This window comes from Cokeromyces recurvatus, assembly GCF_025118155.1.
Source record: "Cokeromyces recurvatus strain NRRL 2243 chromosome Unknown BX663scaffold_9, whole genome shotgun sequence".
Lineage (NCBI taxonomy): Eukaryota > Fungi > Mucoromycota > Mucoromycetes > Mucorales > Mucoraceae > Cokeromyces > Cokeromyces recurvatus.
In genome coordinates this window covers 534,257-553,117 of record NW_026251395.1, presented here as the reverse complement: position 1 = coordinate 553,117, position 18,861 = coordinate 534,257, and the positions used below count along the sequence as shown (strand labels likewise).

At 30.7% G+C, this 18,861-nt stretch overlaps 6 protein-coding genes across 6 annotated transcripts; 3 read left to right on the top strand and 3 right to left on the bottom strand.

The window, feature by feature from the left end:
• Window positions 1-1,413: 1,413 nt before the first annotated feature.
• On the bottom strand, window positions 1,414-4,466 carry BX663DRAFT_506016 (uncharacterized protein). The gene is made up of 14 exons (XM_051527142.1): window positions 4,427-4,466; window positions 4,230-4,350; window positions 3,999-4,129; window positions 3,929-3,942; window positions 3,804-3,840; window positions 3,353-3,737; window positions 3,249-3,270; window positions 3,124-3,154; window positions 2,949-3,035; window positions 2,773-2,888; window positions 2,536-2,704; window positions 2,279-2,439; window positions 2,077-2,210; window positions 1,414-1,977 (listed from the first exon to the last, which is right to left on the bottom strand). Exons 1-14 carry the CDS (start codon window positions 4,434-4,436, stop codon window positions 1,491-1,493), a joined length of 1,905 nt encoding a protein of 634 aa, XP_051383979.1. The 5' UTR covers window positions 4,437-4,466; the 3' UTR covers window positions 1,414-1,490.
• Window positions 4,467-4,793: 327 nt separating this feature from the next.
• BX663DRAFT_506014 (uncharacterized protein) lies at window positions 4,794-6,700 on the bottom strand. Its single transcript, XM_051527141.1, has 3 exons — window positions 6,344-6,700; window positions 5,879-6,287; window positions 4,794-5,819 (listed from the first exon to the last, which is right to left on the bottom strand). Exons 1-3 carry the CDS (start codon window positions 6,578-6,580, stop codon window positions 4,849-4,851), a joined length of 1,617 nt encoding a protein of 538 aa, XP_051383978.1. The 5' UTR covers window positions 6,581-6,700; the 3' UTR covers window positions 4,794-4,848.
• Window positions 6,701-10,007: 3,307 nt separating this feature from the next.
• BX663DRAFT_506010 (aspartic peptidase domain-containing protein) lies at window positions 10,008-11,785 on the bottom strand. The gene is made up of 3 exons (XM_051527140.1): window positions 11,462-11,785; window positions 10,194-11,390; window positions 10,008-10,127 (listed from the first exon to the last, which is right to left on the bottom strand). Exons 1-3 carry the CDS (start codon window positions 11,708-11,710, stop codon window positions 10,122-10,124), a joined length of 1,452 nt encoding a protein of 483 aa, XP_051383977.1. The 5' UTR covers window positions 11,711-11,785; the 3' UTR covers window positions 10,008-10,121.
• Window positions 11,786-12,378: 593 nt separating this feature from the next.
• Window positions 12,379-14,832, top strand: BX663DRAFT_452692 (dihydroxy-acid dehydratase). The gene is made up of 6 exons (XM_051523786.1): window positions 12,379-12,513; window positions 12,575-12,699; window positions 12,774-12,834; window positions 12,912-13,104; window positions 13,168-13,441; window positions 13,532-14,832. The coding sequence occupies exons 1-6, from the start codon at window positions 12,464-12,466 to the stop codon at window positions 14,620-14,622; spliced, it is 1,794 nt and encodes a 597-aa protein (XP_051383976.1). The 5' UTR covers window positions 12,379-12,463; the 3' UTR covers window positions 14,623-14,832.
• A 347-nt stretch (window positions 14,833-15,179) lies between these two features.
• Window positions 15,180-15,385, top strand: BX663DRAFT_506008 (uncharacterized protein). The gene has a single exon (XM_051527139.1). It carries the CDS (start codon window positions 15,200-15,202, stop codon window positions 15,356-15,358), a length of 159 nt encoding a protein of 52 aa, XP_051383975.1. The 5' UTR covers window positions 15,180-15,199; the 3' UTR covers window positions 15,359-15,385.
• Window positions 15,386-16,767: 1,382 nt separating this feature from the next.
• On the top strand, window positions 16,768-18,371 carry BX663DRAFT_351832 (uncharacterized protein). Its single transcript, XM_051522173.1, has 2 exons — window positions 16,768-16,902; window positions 16,972-18,371. The coding sequence occupies exon 2, from the start codon at window positions 17,030-17,032 to the stop codon at window positions 18,263-18,265; it is 1,236 nt and encodes a 411-aa protein (XP_051383974.1). The 5' UTR covers window positions 16,768-16,902; window positions 16,972-17,029; the 3' UTR covers window positions 18,266-18,371.
• The last annotated feature ends 490 nt before the right edge of the window (window positions 18,372-18,861 follow it).

The following is an 18,861-nucleotide window of genomic DNA, read 5'->3' as shown; positions in this document are numbered from 1 at the left end:
ATCTCCAATTTTAGTTTTTGTACTAGCTCAATTTGCGCTTTTACATAAGCCCAATCTTCATAGCTTTGACTTGCAAATTTCACTTTTGCCAATTACTAAAATTCGTTTCAGCCGTTAGTTTGCCTAGACAAAGATTGTCGTTTCTGAGGGGAAAAAAAAAGGCCAGGATAAAGCCAAGATAGAAGCCAAAATAGCGGCTGTTATAGAACAAGCTCTGGATATAAGCATAAGTAATATATTAATAGATGAATTAAATAATAAAGGATAAATTATAAGTCTGAATATGAAATGAAATTCTGAATATAACATCTTGTAAATAACATAAAACTTATTGACATCCAATCAACTAAATGTGTTGACTAAATAAGATATCGTATTATTTCTAAATATTTATTTTTATAACCTTGACAAAGGATTTAAGTCGTCTTTGATCCAATAAAATAAAACATAAAAGATTTCAGGAACATATACTCAGATCAAACAATAAATCTTTTATTTAAAACTTAATCAGATCATTATAACACCCAATAGATAATTCATATAAATCAGTCTCTTGAATCAACAAGATACATATTTGAATACTAACACTGCTTCATGACTCATGTTCTTTGACAGCTATTTTTATATCTTTGATTCAGGATTCATTAGTATAAATACAAGCAGTTGTGTAGACACAAAATAATCTTTAACCTTTGACTCTTTTATTTCATTTTTATTTTATTTTTCTTTTATTGAATAAAAACAGTCTCAAACTATACTTCCTTTTGTTCTCTTTCTCTTTTCATTTTTCTCTCTTTTTATTTTTCTTTATTATAATACTTACCATCACAAACATAACTGCTAATTCGGAAAGCCACGAATTTCAAGCAAAACTTCAAAGCTCGACTCATATTCGTTCAATAAAATGGTAAGTTGGGCCTAGATATCGCCATTGTCAAAGGAGACATTATGTATTTGCAATTATTCATTTATACTCGTTGGTATAATTAATAATGAAAGCGTTAATAAAAGCAGCTACTTATATATAAAATAATATTAAGTGATTAGAGTGATTATAAAGTGATTTAAAGTAATTTTAAAGTGATTAAAAGTGTTTTTCAAGTGTTTTAGAGCAAGTGATTTAAAGTGATTTCAATTGATTTCTGATGACTTTTGGTGTTTTTTATGTCACCTCTCGCACGGTAAAAAGCACCTTTTTTTTTAGGTGTTTTTTGGTGATTTTTTTTTTTTTTTTTGTCATTTTAAAACACTTAAAAACACCGATTTTTTTTTCCGTGATGATAATAGATGTATTATTCTTATGTCATGTATATATGTCCTCCTTTCTCATTTTAGAATTATAAGACTTTATCCTTGTATATATTTAAATAAGGAGTGTCTTTCTTTTTTTACGCAAGAGTGACGAGTAATAGATGATATTAGAAATAGACAATAGTCCTAATGGTTTATTATTAAATAAGAGAAAAAAAGGTCCCCTGAGCTACCAAATCTCATAACTTAACCTTACCAACATCTAGTTGGGCATAATCTTCTAAAGTAAAAGGCACATAAGTGCCTCCTTTCAGCCAAAAGACAGAATCAGTCTCTGGAATCTTGGTGAGATCAATTCCTTGATTACGAAATTCAACTTTTTGTTGTTTAAAGGTGCCCGTAATTTCCATAGCAGGGATAAACCGAATAAAAAGAGGAATTGCATATCTTGGAAGTCTCTTGCGAAGGTATTGATAGAGGTTTTTGAAATCAAGTGTTGCACCCTCTTTTAAAACAAGAGCGGCCATACCTGCACGACCATCATGATGAGGAATAAGGGCGCCATACACATTAGCCTCTTGTATATCAGGATAGATACCTAACGTTTGAGCCACTTCTGTAGTAGCTACATTTTCAGATTTCCAACGGAATGTATCACCAACACGATCTCCAAAATAATAATAACCATCCGGATCTAGTTTTAGTAGATCACCACTACGAAAGTATCTTTTTTTTTTAAAAAAAAAAAAACATGTATAGAATAAGATTAACTGCTAATCGGTTTTTTTTTTTTTTATACAAAATTTAATTTATTTAAAACTTTACCTATCGCCTTTCTCAAAAACGTTTGTTAATGTCTTTTTTTTAGTAGCTTGTTGATTTTTATAATAACCATCAAATGTAAGAGGACCATCTGTTTCCATACGTACTATGAGTTCACCTTGTTCATTATATTTGCACTTTATACATATATATATATCAATATATAACTTTAAAATGTCTAGCGTAAATGTAAATCAGTGAATACCTTAATACAAAAACCATCTCGGTCCCGAAGTGGCTCTTCGGTTATAGGATCAATTTTAATTAATTGAACTTCACTACGAAGTAAACGGAAAAACTTGCCACGAAATCCAACGGCACCAGCACCATGTTCACCTGTATTTACGTTAAATAAGCTCGTAGGTGCTGTCATTTATAAGTATACGAAAGAAAAAAAAAAGAAATGAAAATATTTAATTTAGGTTTATTTATATATAAAATGCATATATATGTAATATTTACCTTCTGTAGCAGCATAAAATTCACAAATCATTGGAATATTAAATCTATCTCTAAATCTTGTCCAAACATCGGGCCTCATACCGTTACCATAAATAAGTCTTACATGATGATTCCTTTCTTCAGGGTGAGGAGGCTGGCTTAATAAATAACGGCAAAATTCTCCAATATACTAAAATAGATGTAGATAAGTAAATATAGTGTATATATGAAGAAAATCATGAAAAAAGAAACACTTACAGTAAATACATCCACTTTATAATCAACACAGTCGTTCCAAAAACGTCTTGCAGAAAATTTTCTTCCTAAAATAATTGTACCTCCAGAATATAAAGTAACGGCGGATGTGACAATCACTAGAGTATAAATATATATTAGTATTTTAACCTTTTATAAAATAGAATAGTATACTTTACTTCCTGAACTATGATATAAAGGTAGAACACAATAGACTCTATCATTTTTCTGAACACCTGCAGTGTTGGAATACATAAGCATGCCAACTAGGAGTAAATGAAAAATAAAATGAAATGAAATACTCAATATTAGTTATATTCTTTGTATGTAAATTATATGAATTTTATATTTTACAATCTACGCGCGCATGTTGACTAATGGCAGCCTAATTAGAGAGACAAGAGAAAAAAAAAAGGAAAATTAGTCCTTTACTATTTTTTTTTTTTTTTTTTGTTTATAAATAGCTATCATATCCTTACTTTTGGCATACCCGTGGTTCCACTAGATTGCATAATAAATCATCTTAGCTCAACATAAAAAATAAAATAAAAAAATAAAAAAGTAAAAAGTAAAAAACTCTTACCTTGTGTAAATTAAGTAGGCAGGATCAGAAGGTTGAACTCCTCTTATATATTCTTCACTTGTATCTTCATTAGAAAAGTGTGATAGAATAGCTGGAGTAAGAGTTGAAGCAAAAGATAATGGTTCTAATTCAGCATCTTGCGTTCCTTCACCATAGCAAATTAGATTCACATTTCTTTTACGACAAGATTCCAAAATAGAAAATACTTGGGCCTCATAGATAGGATCAAATAAGAAAAGTTTTGTGTTGGCAATTTTGATACAATGAAAGAGAGAGTCATCAGAAAGATTCGTGTTAACTAAAGAAGGAATGGCACCAATTTTACTGATAGCTAACAACGCAATAAAAAAGGTAGGATGATTTTGAAGCATGATACAAACAATATCTAACAAAATAAAAAAGGAATTGGATCATTTTTAGTAGTACATCATTGTTTATCTAACTTCTTTACCTCCTTTCTTAATATTTTGTGCAAGTAGCCAATGTGCCTTTTTTTTTTTTTTTTTTTTTTTTTTTTACATGTGAGATAACATATATTTTTATGTAAAAATATTATTATGTAAAATTTAATCTTACTAATTTGTTTGATGCTAAATAAAGCTGAACTTAGTATGAACAATTTCATTTTACATTGTGTGTTACTTACCTTTTTCAATTTGACGAAATGTATGTTCTTTTCCTTCAAATGAAACAAAGATATTATTAGGATTAGCCTTTGCTTTATCTTTAAATCGATAATAAAAATGAAGTTTATCTTGAAAAGTCCAAAGTTTAAGACTATAAAAAAAATTAACAGAGTTTGTAATTAAAATCGAGTAGTTATTTGACTTGAAAACACACACACACACACACACACACAAAGAGAGAGATACTTTACGTCAAAATTGCTATTGAACCACTTCTTAATTGATGAAGGTCTTTACGAAGTAAAAATTTTGCATCTACATACATGCTTCCAAAAAGGCCTCCCAAACCAGCAGCAACTACTGGGAGAATATCTAGTGATTTTATTCAAAGAAAGAAAAAGGTTATATATGAAATTCAATATTGCATGCATATATTATTTTATTTTACCTGAACTCATATTTAAAGTAATTGTATGTATAGTTAAGAAATAATAAGGGTATATTTGAAAAAAAAAAAAAAAAAGAAAAGAAAAGAAAGATAGTTTTACCAAGTTTTCCTTTTAAATTAAACGTCTTTGCACACAACAATGTTATGAATGTTGCTTACTTATCGTACTCACGTACAAAATAATTTTATTATAACTTAAATAGACTCGTGGTTTTTTAAGAAGCTTCTCTGCTGTATAATATTAAATGTATCATTTTTATATACAGACAATTACTCGTCAAATAAAATTTTCTCTTTTTTTTTTTTTTTCTTTTCTTTTTTTTTCTTTTTCTTTTCTTTTTTTTTCTTTTTCTTCTTTTTCTTCTTTTTTTTTTTATTTATTTTATTTATTTATTTTATTTTATTTTATTTCATTTTCTCTTTTAAAGATTAGGATGATTTTTATGATAGTTTTCATTTATCCAGTCCTTCATTTTCTGCACAAGTAAAAGACGTTTCTGATTAATATGCATAGTTGTTGCATCATCAGCAGTAGCAGGATAGAGTGAAGACAGAGATTTAGAATTCTTACTGTTATTTGTCAAATCCGAGTGTTCTTTTGAATTGTCATTATCATTTAAAGAAAGTTTAGAAAGATCGCTTATTATTAAATCTCTAATTGAATTATTTAATTTTGTCTCCTTCTTTTCTTCGTCTTCTTTTTGGTTCTTATTTTCGACTAATGCACTGGAAAAAGTATTAGTCAGAGTAGTGATATCCTTTTTGTCATTATGAACTATAGCTTTTGTAGGTTTGAATGAAATAACTTCTTCCTTTTTAATATGACTATTATTCGCTTTAGTGAAATTCATAGCAGTTCGAAGTTCAGGCTGGAAGAAATGATTTGATATATTTGGAATAGTTGAATAATGTTGACGTTGTCCTGTAATACCTATATTTTGTTGTTGTTGTTGTTGTTGTTGATGATGATGATGATATATAAAGGGTTGCTGCTCATAATAAGGTAATGGTTGACCAGGGCAAATGTTATTAGCAGTAATAGTGCATTGACTTGGCGCCACAGGTTGTAATATAGGCTGAGAACGAACATAGATATCATTATCCCCAATAGTTGATGAAACAGGATATATATTATTATTATTATTATTATTTTGAGACATAATAAAATCTGACTGTTGTAAGGATGGTATAAAGGTAGTAGATATGGATGAATTATACACCGATGATGGATGAGGTAATTGTTCAGTTTGAATACTATGAGAAAGATGACTTAACCAATTGTTCATATCTTGTAACTGTTGCTTATTATTAATATTTAAATCAAAATTTGATTGATTTATCACTCCTGCATCTAGATAACTTTGAATTAAATCAAGATTACCAGTAACATCTACTGTTAAAAGACGAATTAAACAAAATAAATAAATAAATAAATAAATAGTAATTTCTTACTTGCTGTATTGTTATACTCTGCAGTAGAAATGTCTGTTTCCAATGGAAAAAGCAAGTTATGAATAATTTGATCAGGTTTAGTTGTTTGTGGAACAAGATTAGACTGTTGTGAAACCTTATGATGTTTAGTAGTAGGAGCAACTAAACGGTTATCAGATCTTACTGTTGTCGATGGAGACATATTTGTATACATCCAAGTTTCATCAGAACAAGCACTAATAGGTGGTGATATAGGATGATGATCAGATAAAATAGGTGACACATCTCTACTAGAATACGGTATATAATTAGGAGGTGTTAAAGGATGTTGTGTTCTCTGGTGAGAACGTAAGCTCGAAATATGTTGCTCACTGTGTATCTTTTCGTGCTTTTTCAAATCTTGTGGTCGTTTAAAAGATTTACTACAAAACTAAATATTTACTCATTAATATATATATATATATAAGCTTTTAATTATATTCTTACTTGGCAATGATGAGGTTTTAAAGGAACATGAACTCTAAGATGACTAGTAATATGATCACGCTTAATGACTGTAATATCGCATTTCTCCCAACCACAAGTTAGACATAGATTTCCAGTTGATTTTCTACCAACATGGTCGTTTGTTAAATGGATATAAAGTTGTTCTGGATCATTAAAAGACATTGAGCAATTATTCCAGCGACAGAAAAGGCTTCCAGTATTACTATTATTATCCATTTTTTAAAGGATCTTGCATAAAGGAAGAAAGGATTATAAATAAATAAGAAAGAAGGAGTTAAATATGTGAGATAAATGTTTATTATTATTTATCTTGGCAAAACAAGACAAGTCCCGAAGTTATTTAGGATATAAAATTAAAATACTCGTTTATTATCATCTTCTGAAGTTTATAGTCAACAACGACACAGTCTGCCAAGGAAACAGTTTAATCGCCGAATAAAACCTGGAGATCTGCGTTTTGTTCAAGATAATTTGCTCTACATTATAAGTAAAAAAAAAAACAGTCCAGTACTATAAAAGGGTTTAATAGTGAGTGCATCAACATAAAAGAAGTCATCGAATAGCAAGAAACATCGTACATAATGGCAATAGTTTCTTATTAAATGTATGTTTACATCACTTGCATCAACTTTAGTCAATTTATAGATTTTCCTTTATTTAATCCATGTAATGAGACAAATTTACTGAAGGAGCAATTACCCTTTATATTCTTTATGATGAAGTCAATGCTCATCCAAGAGCAATATATAATCGACAAGAATCTCAAAACAATAATGACCTTCATTAATATTGCACTAAAAGACTGTATCTAACAGTATTGTTACGTTTTACAAGTGATGTCAAATGGCAACCTTTTTTTGTTTTCATGATAGACTTCAAGAATACGTTTCTTGTATCAAGTGACATTATACCATCCGTAGATACGATATGGAGGAGTAAAGGATTTATCTTTATGGAAAATTTTATAATTAAAAAAAAATAAGGTTCCTTTGCAAAGGCTGAGATATTTCAACAACTTCTTTTCGATGAATCGGTCAAACCTCCCTTCAGTCCTTACTACTCAATACCCAAAGAAAATTTTCCTTGGAGAAAATTATGTTAAAAAAAAAACACTAAAGTTAGTTTATTTCCAGTTTAAATAATGGATATTTATGATGGCAAGGCTTGAAACAACTTCAAGTTATACCCTAAAGATGAACAGTCTTTTGTACAGCAATAAGATTATGAATGCTCATTATGAATGTTGGCTAGTTTTAGTCTTATTCTGACAATGTACATTCTAGTGATGCTGGATTTATTTAACCATATAGAATTTACCTTGAGAGGAAAGAAATCTTAGAAAAAAATATACAATAATCTTTTTAATATTTATACACTGTGCTATTATAGTCTTTCACCACTTTTTTATATACGCTTAATTATTAAATATTATTAGAGAATCAACTTTATTATAGAACACGATTTTATTAAATTATTTTTTTTTTTTCATTTTTATTGATATTATAAAAAAAGATGCTTTTCTTAGTTCTCAAATCTCTTTAAAAGAGACTTGATACTAACAGGATTAACCACGAGAAGGTGAAAGCATATCTAATCCCAAAAATAATATTACAACCCATACACAAATTGATACGGGCTGTAATTTTTCTTCTCCCTCTAAATTTCTACTTGAAAGATAAACGTCCAATTTCAACTAGTAGACACTTGGCAAAGTACCAACCTGGCCCAAGCCTTGCTAGAAGAAAAAGATAGGATTCCTCACTTCCTACCCCAATAAAAAATACAGTTGGATGTAAGTTTTACTGGAAGCCGGGCTAAACATTCTGACCTGTAGCGTGGCGAAGTGGAAGGAATCCAGATATATAAAGTGCACGACCTGACTATTGTTTACCTGAGAATGTCCCTTCTTTGACCCCTAGCATCTACTTTTGACTTAACAGTAAATACAAGTTGGGATTCTTCACCTAAATGAATAGATGAAAAAACCACGGTCAGAAACGTAAGCTGTGCATCCTTATCTATTTTTATTTTATAAACAGCAACTAGATAAAAATAAAAAGAAGGAAAAACCTCCAAAAAGAAAAACAGAAAAACTAAACCTTGAGATAAGCCCTTTCAATGGTGCAGACAAAGAGTACGCTAATCTCCCTAAAAAAGGAACAGGTTTACAATTTCCAACCCCAAGTATCCTTTTTATTTCCCTCCTCCTTTGGAAATAAATCAAACTTGAGCAGTCAAAATTCGATAAGGTCCCATCAATTATCTAAGGTTGCAATAACCCAAGGTGAAGGCGGATATGCATGTAGTAACCAAAAGAGAGTCTAGGCCCTCTCCTTTAGCCATGTTATAAACGGACAGTTCTACAAACTCAAGTAAGCCAAGCTATGTGACTTGAGCACACTTCATAACCCTGACAATGTCTACCCATAGTTTCAAGTAAAAATAAAGAAGAATAGGAAAAATAAAAAAAAGCTAAAGAAAAGAAAAGAGAAAAAAAGGGAAAAAAACGAAAAATGTACTTTTTTTTTATAGTAAAATTCAGGAGAAAAAAAATAAACGAAAAGAAGGAGAAGTTATTAAAGTTTAATTTTAGCATATTTTTTTTGTTTTTAATTCACTTTGCGTTAAATCTTCTCTCCTGCCTTTCTCCTTTTCTTTTTTTTTCTCTTTTCTTTTTAATACTTTAGAGATAAGTTTTGCCTTTTATTTGAATGTAGTAAAGCATTACTGTCTTCTTTGAAAGTAAGCAAGAAAGTAAGAAAGTAAGAAGTGTGTTTACTTTTTTTATATGTATAAATATTCATGTGAATATATTGAGCATTCTTGTAAAGTAATTAAGCCAAAACTAGTTAAATGCAGTTACACGAAAGAGCATGATGTTCATACATTCTCCAAAAGAATAAGAGTAGATAAGCTATCAATAATATAAAAAACGACATTTTATACAGCAGTCTTATTTTACTTTTAGACACGCACACACAAACACACACACATAATCTAGATGCTTTTTTTTTTCAATTGCACGAAATATTTTTGGCAGTTTATGCATTTTAAAGAGTTAGGCTGTAATCTTTCTTATTACTATATTATGGCAATTGAGCTCTTTTTTATGATGATCATGATAACAAGGCTCTTTAGGTTTTGATCAGTTTGGAAAGAATAATAGCTTTAAAGAGAAGAAAGAGATAGAGTTTCAAAGAGTGTATAAAAGATAACATGAAGAAAGAAAACAGCTAGTTCTTCAAAAAAAAAAAAAAAAAAATTGTAAACTCAAAACGAGAACTTCTGTAGAAGACTTGCTTTCAACAGTTTGATACATAAAAGTGTTGTTTGGACCGTTTGTTTGATTTCAAGTAGTCCGCTGTATTATCGTTTAAAACTTCAGCTTAATTTTCGATTTTACAGCAACTATCTACTTTATAATATGAACACCTATAAAAGGAGTCAAATTTTTGATAAGACATTAATATGGTAAAAATCATTTTGTTAGGTAAAAACTAGAAGATATCAATGATTCTTTTCCAAAGGAAATATATGTAAAATATAATAAAGGTTGATTCAAACACTTGAAGGCTTACTGAGAAATATGCAATATTAAAGATATTGTACAAGTTAATTATTATATAAACCTTTTTTTTTTTTTTTTTTTTTTTTTGCATCCAGATAGTTTAAATTAAAAGTGAAGATGCTATGTATGTTTGTATGTTTGTATGTATTGAATCATTACTCTTTACATTTTTATCAATATTTTAAAGAATTAGAGGTAAAGCCTAATTAATTAATTCTTTATATATTATCATTTACAGTTATTAAATTATAAAATATAAAGAATACAAAAACCTAGACTTATAAGTAGAATACTATTACATTGAATTAAAGCTCCTGAACTAGTTGCTTTTTTATCATTATCGTGATGTTCACTAGAATTGCTTGTTGCCGATGATATGGAATCAGTTATGAACGAGTCTGATCCTAATGCGCTTGCAACACCAATACGATTATTATCCGCATCATATACCTGATATAAACTTCTTAATATAGTTTGACCAAACATAATAGGACCATCAAAAGGAATAATTCCAACCATACAGACAGTCGCATTTTCTATATAGTCACTATCAAGAGGTACTATAAGATCAGCTATTGGAATATGGATGACAATTTGTTCATTCGTCATAGCATCTGTTCTTGACATCATAAATTGAATGGTTATGTTTTGTTGAGCTAATGAGCATCTAACCTGGAAGTAATTATTTTGAGGAATATAAATGAGATTATTACTACCAAATGCAGCTGAAAATAGTGACGGAATGACACTCTTTGGTAACGAACTCAATGTTGTGCCCGTGTCAAAAATACATGGAGTCTGTTTAAAATATTTATATTCGAATATCCTTTTACTTCCATTCATTACGCCAACGCCCTGTCCATTTGCTTGCCAATAACCATGATCATTTATAGGTTCAGAATTATTAGGAATAATAGTTGTCTTTGCTACAGGAAGGTAATAAATACTACCTTTGTATTTATTACTATCAATTCCGCCAAAAATAAGCTCTCCAGAGTTTCCATAAAATTCATATGAGTTCAAATATATAGAAAAGATATTTTGGGACAATCTTTTTTGTGCCTTCAAATTAAAGAAGAATGGATTATAATTTAACTCAGATGAAGTCATAAATGGATATCCTAAACCAAAGATACCATCTAATTGATGGTCAGAACTGAAATCTAACGTATTATCTGTACTGTTGACTGTAGGCGTATATACATAGCCATTTAATGTAAATATTTCGGTCAAAATATTTTGTGTCTGGTTGACATAGGCAAACTGTTGTTGTTCAACTGTCATTCCTGCAACTGAGATAGTTTCTAGTGCATAGACTCCAGATGCAGAACCAATACCATAAATAACATTGAAGACTTCATTAAGTGGTTTGAATGTACTAGAACTGGCACCATTGAACTTTGCGAAAGGGCATTGTGAGGAAGGACAGTTTATACTAGGTACCCATAGATCAGCACTATTCAAGGAAAAAAGAAAAAGGTAAATTATAAGAAAGTAAAAAGAAAAAGGGAGAATGAAAAGTAATACCTTCCAGTATCTAATACGAGTTCAAATTGTATAGGCGGTGTTCCTATCTGAACATTAATCAAGTAAATAGAGGATTCATCATTGTATATTGTCTCATTATTAGTAGTTCGTCGTTGAAGTGAACCTAATTTTTTCGATGAAATCTTCTTTTGTATTAAAGGAGCTCGTAAAAGCACTGGTACTTTATCATCTGCTTTAACCAATATTCTTAATGAAATAATTAAAATCCCAAAGATAGAACTAAATAACATTATGTGGACACTATTTCTGAAGGCAGTTTTTTTTTTTCTTTTTTTTTTTATATATATATAAAAAATGTAGCTAATAAAAAGATAAAAGAAGTCTTCTCTTTTATTCGTGTAAAATCGAATTTAATGTAGGACAATAATATCCTGTGCTATCGCTAGTTCTTCTTAAAATAAGAACTTATTGTTGTAGCATTATCAGAGGTAATATTCTATTTTATGTAAATCAATAACTTCACTTTATGAAAATAGAATAGATACATACAACACGTATTTACTTGTCATATTTACTTTTATGGAATTAATATTAACTACGTTCATATACTATATATAACAGTGCCACTTGTTGTTGTTATATAATTTCTTATAATGATATAAGTATCATTTTAAAAATAATGCTTCATTTTCACCATCCATGATTAGCATATAAATTAAATAATTCGGCAAATAACATTATACATCGTTTTCTGCTGATTCCTGACACTGTAATTCGTAAAAGCCAAATTTTAAATCAGCGCCAATAGCCTTATAGGCTTTCCATCGAAAATAAGATTGAATAAAAAATGACTTATAATCAATCATCCAATCAAACCCTTTATGATTCATATGTCAGAACTGGTAAACCATAAATGATCTTTCATGTTTTTTTTTACATTGCATTTTCTTTTCTTTTTATTAATTAATTAATTATAAACAAACTCAATCCCCACTCTTTCTTTCTTTTTATTTGTATTTATTTATTATTTCTTAAAATAAATTATGGCCTCAAAACTTTTATCAAAGGCAACACTTCCTAGAATGCATACATTGTAAGTCAGATTCGTTTTTTTTTTATTTTATTTTTTTTTAATTTTAACATGAATTATTTAGTCATAATGTTACTGCAAAGGCTTCATTAATTGGCTTTAAACATTATGCATCTGATAGCAAAAAGCTGAATAAGTTTAGCGCAACTATTACACAACCTAAAAGTCAAGGTGCCTCCCAAGCAATGTGTAAGAACATAGAATTAGTATTAGTATTATTTTTTTTTTTGTACTGATAATGATATCTTATGCAATTTCCTTAGTATACGCTACAGGCTTGACTGATGAGGATATGAATAAAGCCCAAGTTGGTATTTCTAGTGTGTAAGTAGTTTAGGCTATGACTTGTTATATATTTTTATACATATATATTAATCTTGTTTTTTTTTTCGCTTTTCAAGCTGGTATGAAGGTAATCCTTGTAACATGCATCTTTTGGATTTAGCTGGTGAAGTTAAGAAAGGTGTTCAAGAAGCTGGCCTTATTGGCTACAGGTTCAATACAGTTGGAGTTAGTGATGGTATTTCTATGGGTACTCGAGGTATGAGTTATTCTCTTCAATCCAGAGACTTGATTGCAGATAGTATTGAAACTGTAAGCGTTTTTTTTTTTTTTTTAAAAAAAAAAAAAAAGACGAGAAAATAATTGTAAATATAGGTTATGGGTGGCCAATGGTATGACGCTAATATCTCCATTCCTGGTTGTGATAAAAATATGCCTGGCGTTTTAATGGCTATGGGTCGAATAAATCGTCCCTCATTAATGGTTTATGGTGGCACAATTCAACCAGGTCAGGGCTGTGGTGGCAATAAGTTGGACATTGTTTCTGCTTTCCAAGCTTATGGTGAATACGTAGCAGGTGATATTGATGAAGCAAGGCGTTATGATACTATTCGTCATGCCTGTCCTGGTCCTGGCGCCTGTGGTGGTAGTAAGTATTTACTGATATATACATATACATATTTAGTGATTTGAAATTGATAAACTCTTTTTTTTTTTATTTTATTTTTTTATTTTTTAGTGTATACTGCGAATACAATGGCCTCTGCAGCTGAGGCGATGGGTATGACTTTACCTTATTCCTCATCTACACCTGCTTCTTACCCTGAAAAACTTGCTGAATGTCATAGGGCTGGACACGCTATTCGTAATCTTCTCGAAAAAGATATTAAGCCTCGCGATATCATGACTCGTGCTGCATTTGAAAATGCAATGGTTTTAACTATGGCACTTGGTGGTTCCACAAATGTGGTTCTTCATTTGATTGCTATTGCTAAGAGTGTTGGTGTTAAACTAACTTTAGATGATTTCCAAGCTGCAAGTGATAAAACGCCTTTCTTAGCTGATTTGAAGCCAAGCGGTAAATATGTAATGGAAGACCTTCATGCTATTGGTGGTATTCCTGCTATTCTTAAATACCTTATGGAGCAAAAATTAATAGATGGTCATGTCTTGACTGTAACTGGTAAATCTCTTGAAGAAAATCTACATTCGCTTCCTGGCCTTCCTCAAGGACAAGATATTATTCGACCTATCTCTAATCCTATTAAATCTACTGGTCATTTACAAATTCTTAAAGGTAATTTAGCACCCGAAGGCTCTGTAGCAAAGATCACGGGTAAAGAGGGTCTTAAATTTACGGGTAAAGCACGTGTGTTTGATGGTGAAGAAAACTTTATTACTGCGCTTGAAAACAATGAATTTAAAAAAGGGGAGAAGACAGTGGTTGTGATTAAAAATGAGGGACCTAAGGGTGGCCCTGGTATGCGTGAAATGCTAAAGCCTTCTTCAGCTATCATGGGTGCTGGATTGGGTAAGGATGTTGCTCTTTTAACTGATGGTCGCTTCTCGGGTGGATCTCATGGTTTTATCATTGGTCATGTCTGTCCTGAAGCTCAAGTAGGTGGGCCCATTGGTTTGATCAAGGATGGTGATATAATTACTATTGATGCTGTATCTCGTGAAATGAATGTTGAAATTTCTGATGATGAACTTGCTGAACGTAAGAAGAACTTTGTTCCCAAACCTCCTAAATATACCAGAGGTACTCTCGCACGCTATATTATGACTGTCAAGAGTGCAAGCGAAGGTGCTGTCACTGACGAATTATAAACATATACATAAGCACACGCACGCACACACACACACACACAAATATTGAATTATATCTTAGTTAAGCACATTATTGTATCATAATAAACTAAAAGGAAACTTCTGCATGTATGCATGTATACACGCATACTTATAAATAAATAGTATTATGCTTAAAAATAAACAAACATTATTCAGTCTGAAGGGGGGAATAAAAATCCCTTCAATACAAAAAAAAAAAAAAAATTACGAGATTATTTTCTTTGGGCTCTGTACTTTCTTTGATATGGAGATTTATAACGATTGGCCCTCACATTTTATCAGCTCTTGTTAAAGTGTCATTGTTAAAGACATATAAACAAAAAAAGCAAATGTTTTCCAAAGTTTTTAGTATAGAATTGCTATTCGAATCAATAGACAAACAGATAGACATAAAATGGACAAGTTTTCTCTATGCATATTCAACTTTGGAAGGACAAATATGCTCATAACAACTAATGGTAAGGGCGAGACATCATACCAGATTAGAAAATTAATTATTTAAGAATATCATACTTTTATAAGATCTAAACGTTATGAAAAAAAACAGCAAAATAGCATGGGTGCTATTTTCTTAAATATGTCAACAGCAAAGACATTCAATCTGTTATTATATATTAAATATATTACCTACACTATGCTTCATTTAAAAGAAATACTATCCTTTAATGGATTAAGCATTTTAGTTAGGCTGTTTGTTTGCTACCAAAATACATAACGTGTAAGGAAAGAAGGTGTAAATGGAGGGATCAACATATATATATGTATATAAAATAGAATATAAAGAAAAAAGAGTAAGAATAAAGAAAATGGTGTGAAGATTAAAAACCCTATGAGACTTCCCAAGCTATCGAAGAGATAAGGAAAAATGAGTACAAGTGTTTTATAAATGACATTATACTCATTGTATAGTAAATAAAGGAAGTATATATTAGACACCAAAAAAATTATATTGAGACGGTATAAACATTTCAATTATAGCCTTTGAGAATAGAATGTCTAGTAAAGATACTCTCAAGCTTAAAGGTGTCCGAACGGGAGTCACTAATATGTATTAGAAAGAATTGTTGAATAGGCAAAGATATAATGATTTGATTGTAGCTTCTATAACTGAATATAAAATTCTCAGTAATTAATTATTACTGCTCTGTTAACACCGATTTAACATATTTGCTTTTATATAAAATAGGCTTGTCATTCACCATGCTTTGAATGAAATTTTATATTTGCAACAATAGGCTATTATTGCGTCTTCTTAGCTTACTAAAATTGTGGAATGCTGAGACAACAACATGATTGGAATACTGCGAAAAATATTTATCAAATCTCAATAAGATATTAACCTTTCAAGGTCGTCCCTCTGCATTCTCTCATCAGAAATAATAATATCACCGTCTCGAATACTGTTTATTCTCAACGAAAGATTTATATTTTTACAGGTAAATATGTTTAAAGATTAGTTTCATTTTGTCTAATTCTATTTTTTACTTATTTTTGAAATTGTATTGTTTGATTCTACTTTTTTCTTTTTTTTTTACCAGTTTCAGTTTCATTTGAAAATACTATAGTACGTGATTTGTCTAAATGACAGGTTTACTCGGTCTCATGCTATTGTATGCTTAAATATGCACCGCTCACTACAGATACCTAGCACCGTGGCGGATCTTTTATCTTTGCTATTCAATTATCTTCCTAGTAAACATAGAATACCATTTACCTCACAAAACAGCGCCTCCACTTCTCTATGGATTATTCGTTGGTCTCCAATATGTAGTATACTTGTTAAACTTGATTATTTTCACCATGATAAGATTCCTCCTGAAATTCCTCTTTTTCTCACTACTGACTTGATCAAATGGTTATGCAGTAATTAATCTAGTATCTGAAGACATATTTATTTGTCTTTTTCTTCTTCTTCTTCTTTTTTAACTTTTGATCAGCAAATGGTTTTTTAGTTTTTTATTTTTTCCTTTTTATTTTATTTTTTTGATCTGGCCTGGGCAATGTAATATTATCTCAAAATTCATTTGATAAAAAAAAATATTTAATTGAAATACGTGACTTGCTGTTTTATGCCGTATAAAAAAATCTGCGTCATTAGATGGGGGGGTCGTTAGGACGTTCCTTTTTTTTTTTAAAGAATTTCAAAAGTTATTCTCTTAAAGATTATATTAGCATTCATCAATCTCTTCCGACATAATCCCTTTATCATATCTTTTATTGCAGGATAATAAAAAGGCTAAAATTAGAAAAAAACAATAAGTAGGGTTTTTTTTTCTAGGAAAAAATACTTTTTTTATTTATACTTTCTCTTTTTATTAAAAAAAAAAGAAAATAGGTTCTTAATCTTTGATTTACAAATCTACATCCACAACTTTATAAAGTCAACATGTCACAAGGACCACCTCGACCTTACCCATCTCATAATTATCCTGCAATTCAGAATAATTCAATGCCTAGACAGCAACAGATTATAAATAATCAACAAGCTTTTGAACATACATTAATTACAAGTAGTCCACCTGCAATGACGCATGTTCAAACAACAAATAGTTCTGCAAGTGCAGGAAGTAATAGCACAAACACAAATAGCCCTAATAATACAAGTAGAGGTATAACGACAACACCACTAGGCTCAACACAAGAAACACTTTATTGTGATAGTTGCCAAACTTTTCGTCATATTTCATTCTTTCAAGAGAGGGAATTTAAATACAAAGTATGTAATTTATGTCATACTCGTGAATTACAGAAAAGAAAACATCAATTGGAGAGATATGAATTATACGAAGAGCATCAGAGAAATTATAAACAAGCTAGATATCAAAATATACAATACAACGCTCCACAGCAACAGCAGCTGTCCCCTCAGCAACAGCTACATTCTTCAACTTCGATAAATATCAACAATAATGCTGGAGGCGTCTTACCTCCCCCTCCTTCTCAATCCATATCTTCACCTCAAACTAAACAATCTTCATCAGCTACCTCTGTAATGCCAACTAATAATGGCAATGTTAATAATAGTAATAACAACAAACATATTAATAGAGCGCACATGTTTACACCTCCTATAGTGAGTCAAGCGCACATGCACTCTCAACAAATGATGCAATCTTCCATTCCATTACCTTTACCTAATCAGCAATCCCAATCACATCCTCAGCAACTACAATCTCAAGATTTACAACAGATACCACAGCACCAATTAAAGCATGAACATTTACTTCAAAGATTGGATAAAAGCAATATGATTAATAATTCAAATACTCAACGAAGCACTGTGCCAACTACTAATGCTAGTTTAGCTTCAAGTAGTTTACCTTCATCAGTGAGTATAATGGCACCTGCAAATGCATCTTTGGCACAAAATCAAGCATCGTTACCATCAACAATACGACATAAATCATCCTCTTCTACTTCTGCGGAAAAGGCATCACAGGAAATAATTAGTTTAGAAAGATTTGTGAAGGAATTAGAAAAAGAGACTGAATTTGATCGTAAACAATATCACCTTGATATTGGTCAATTAATTGACAATATGGGGGAAAATCCTAATTTCACTCAACTAGGCAGAAGTATTTGTGAAAGGGTATTAGAAGGAACAAAGTTCAACTTTAGGTAAGGTAACTTAATTTTATTTATATGCATATCTTTGTAACATCTTTAATTAGTTTGAAAGATCGTCGACGATCTACAAAGAGCCCAGATACCTTATCAACATTAAGATATTATTGTTCTCAAAGAGCTGATACTGCTAAGCCTAGAAAAATGGATCATCCAAAAGCACAAAATAGATATGATTGCGCTGGCGCATTAACAATTATTATTGATTTGTTAAAAAGAACTGCACATGTAACTGTGATACATAAGCATCCGCATCCACCATTTATGTCCCAACATCACCATCATCAGCATAGTCAAAAACAACAGAAACAGCAACGTCAACAACAAACTCAGCAGCCTCAGCAAGTCCAACAGGTTCAACAAATCCAGCAAATTCATCAGACACACCAACAAGTACAGCCACATCATATTTCACAGCCACAACTTCATCAGCAACAGCAGACGCAATCTCCTCTTGTTCAGCTGCAACCTCAACCAAGACCTCAAATGCATCCTCAACTAGCTCCTCGACTATCTCAACATTCTCCACAACATCGCCATTCACCTATAATTCAACACCTGTCTAATTCCCAACAACATCAGGTGCAGCCACAT

Bases quoted from the DNA above. Each gene is read 5' to 3' on its own strand.
- BX663DRAFT_506016 (XM_051527142.1), bottom strand. The intron at 4,130-4,229 runs GTAAAGTATCTC...TTTTTTTTATAG, and splicing joins GGTTCAATAGCAATTTTGAC to TCTTAAACTTTGGACTTTTC. The intron at 2,440-2,535 runs GTAAATATTACA...TATAAATGACAG, and splicing joins ATTTTATGCTGCTACAGAAG to CACCTACGAGCTTATTTAAC.
- BX663DRAFT_506014 (XM_051527141.1), bottom strand. From the start codon at position 6,580: ATGGATAATAATAGTAATACTGGAAGCCTTTTCTGTCGCTGGAATAAT. The intron at 6,288-6,343 runs GTAAGAATATAA...GTAAATATTTAG, and splicing joins TAAAACCTCATCATTGCCAA to TTTTGTAGTAAATCTTTTAA. The intron at 5,820-5,878 runs GTAAGAAATTAC...GTCTTTTAACAG, and splicing joins AGAGTATAACAATACAGCAA to TAGATGTTACTGGTAATCTT.
- BX663DRAFT_506010 (XM_051527140.1), bottom strand. From the start codon at position 11,710: ATGTTATTTAGTTCTATCTTTGGGATTTTAATTATTTCATTAAGAATA. The intron at 11,391-11,461 runs AGGTATTACTTT...TTTTCCTTGAAT, and splicing joins AACTCGTATTAGATACTGGA to AGTGCTGATCTATGGGTACC.
- BX663DRAFT_452692 (XM_051523786.1), top strand. From the start codon at position 12,464: ATGGCCTCAAAACTTTTATCAAAGGCAACACTTCCTAGAATGCATACA. The intron at 12,700-12,773 runs GTAAGAACATAG...CAATTTCCTTAG, and splicing joins AGGTGCCTCCCAAGCAATGT to TATACGCTACAGGCTTGACT. The intron at 13,442-13,531 runs GTAAGTATTTAC...TTTATTTTTTAG, and splicing joins TCCTGGCGCCTGTGGTGGTA to TGTATACTGCGAATACAATG.
- BX663DRAFT_506008 (XM_051527139.1), top strand. From the start codon at position 15,200: ATGGGTGCTATTTTCTTAAATATGTCAACAGCAAAGACATTCAATCTG.
- BX663DRAFT_351832 (XM_051522173.1), top strand. From the start codon at position 17,030: ATGTCACAAGGACCACCTCGACCTTACCCATCTCATAATTATCCTGCA.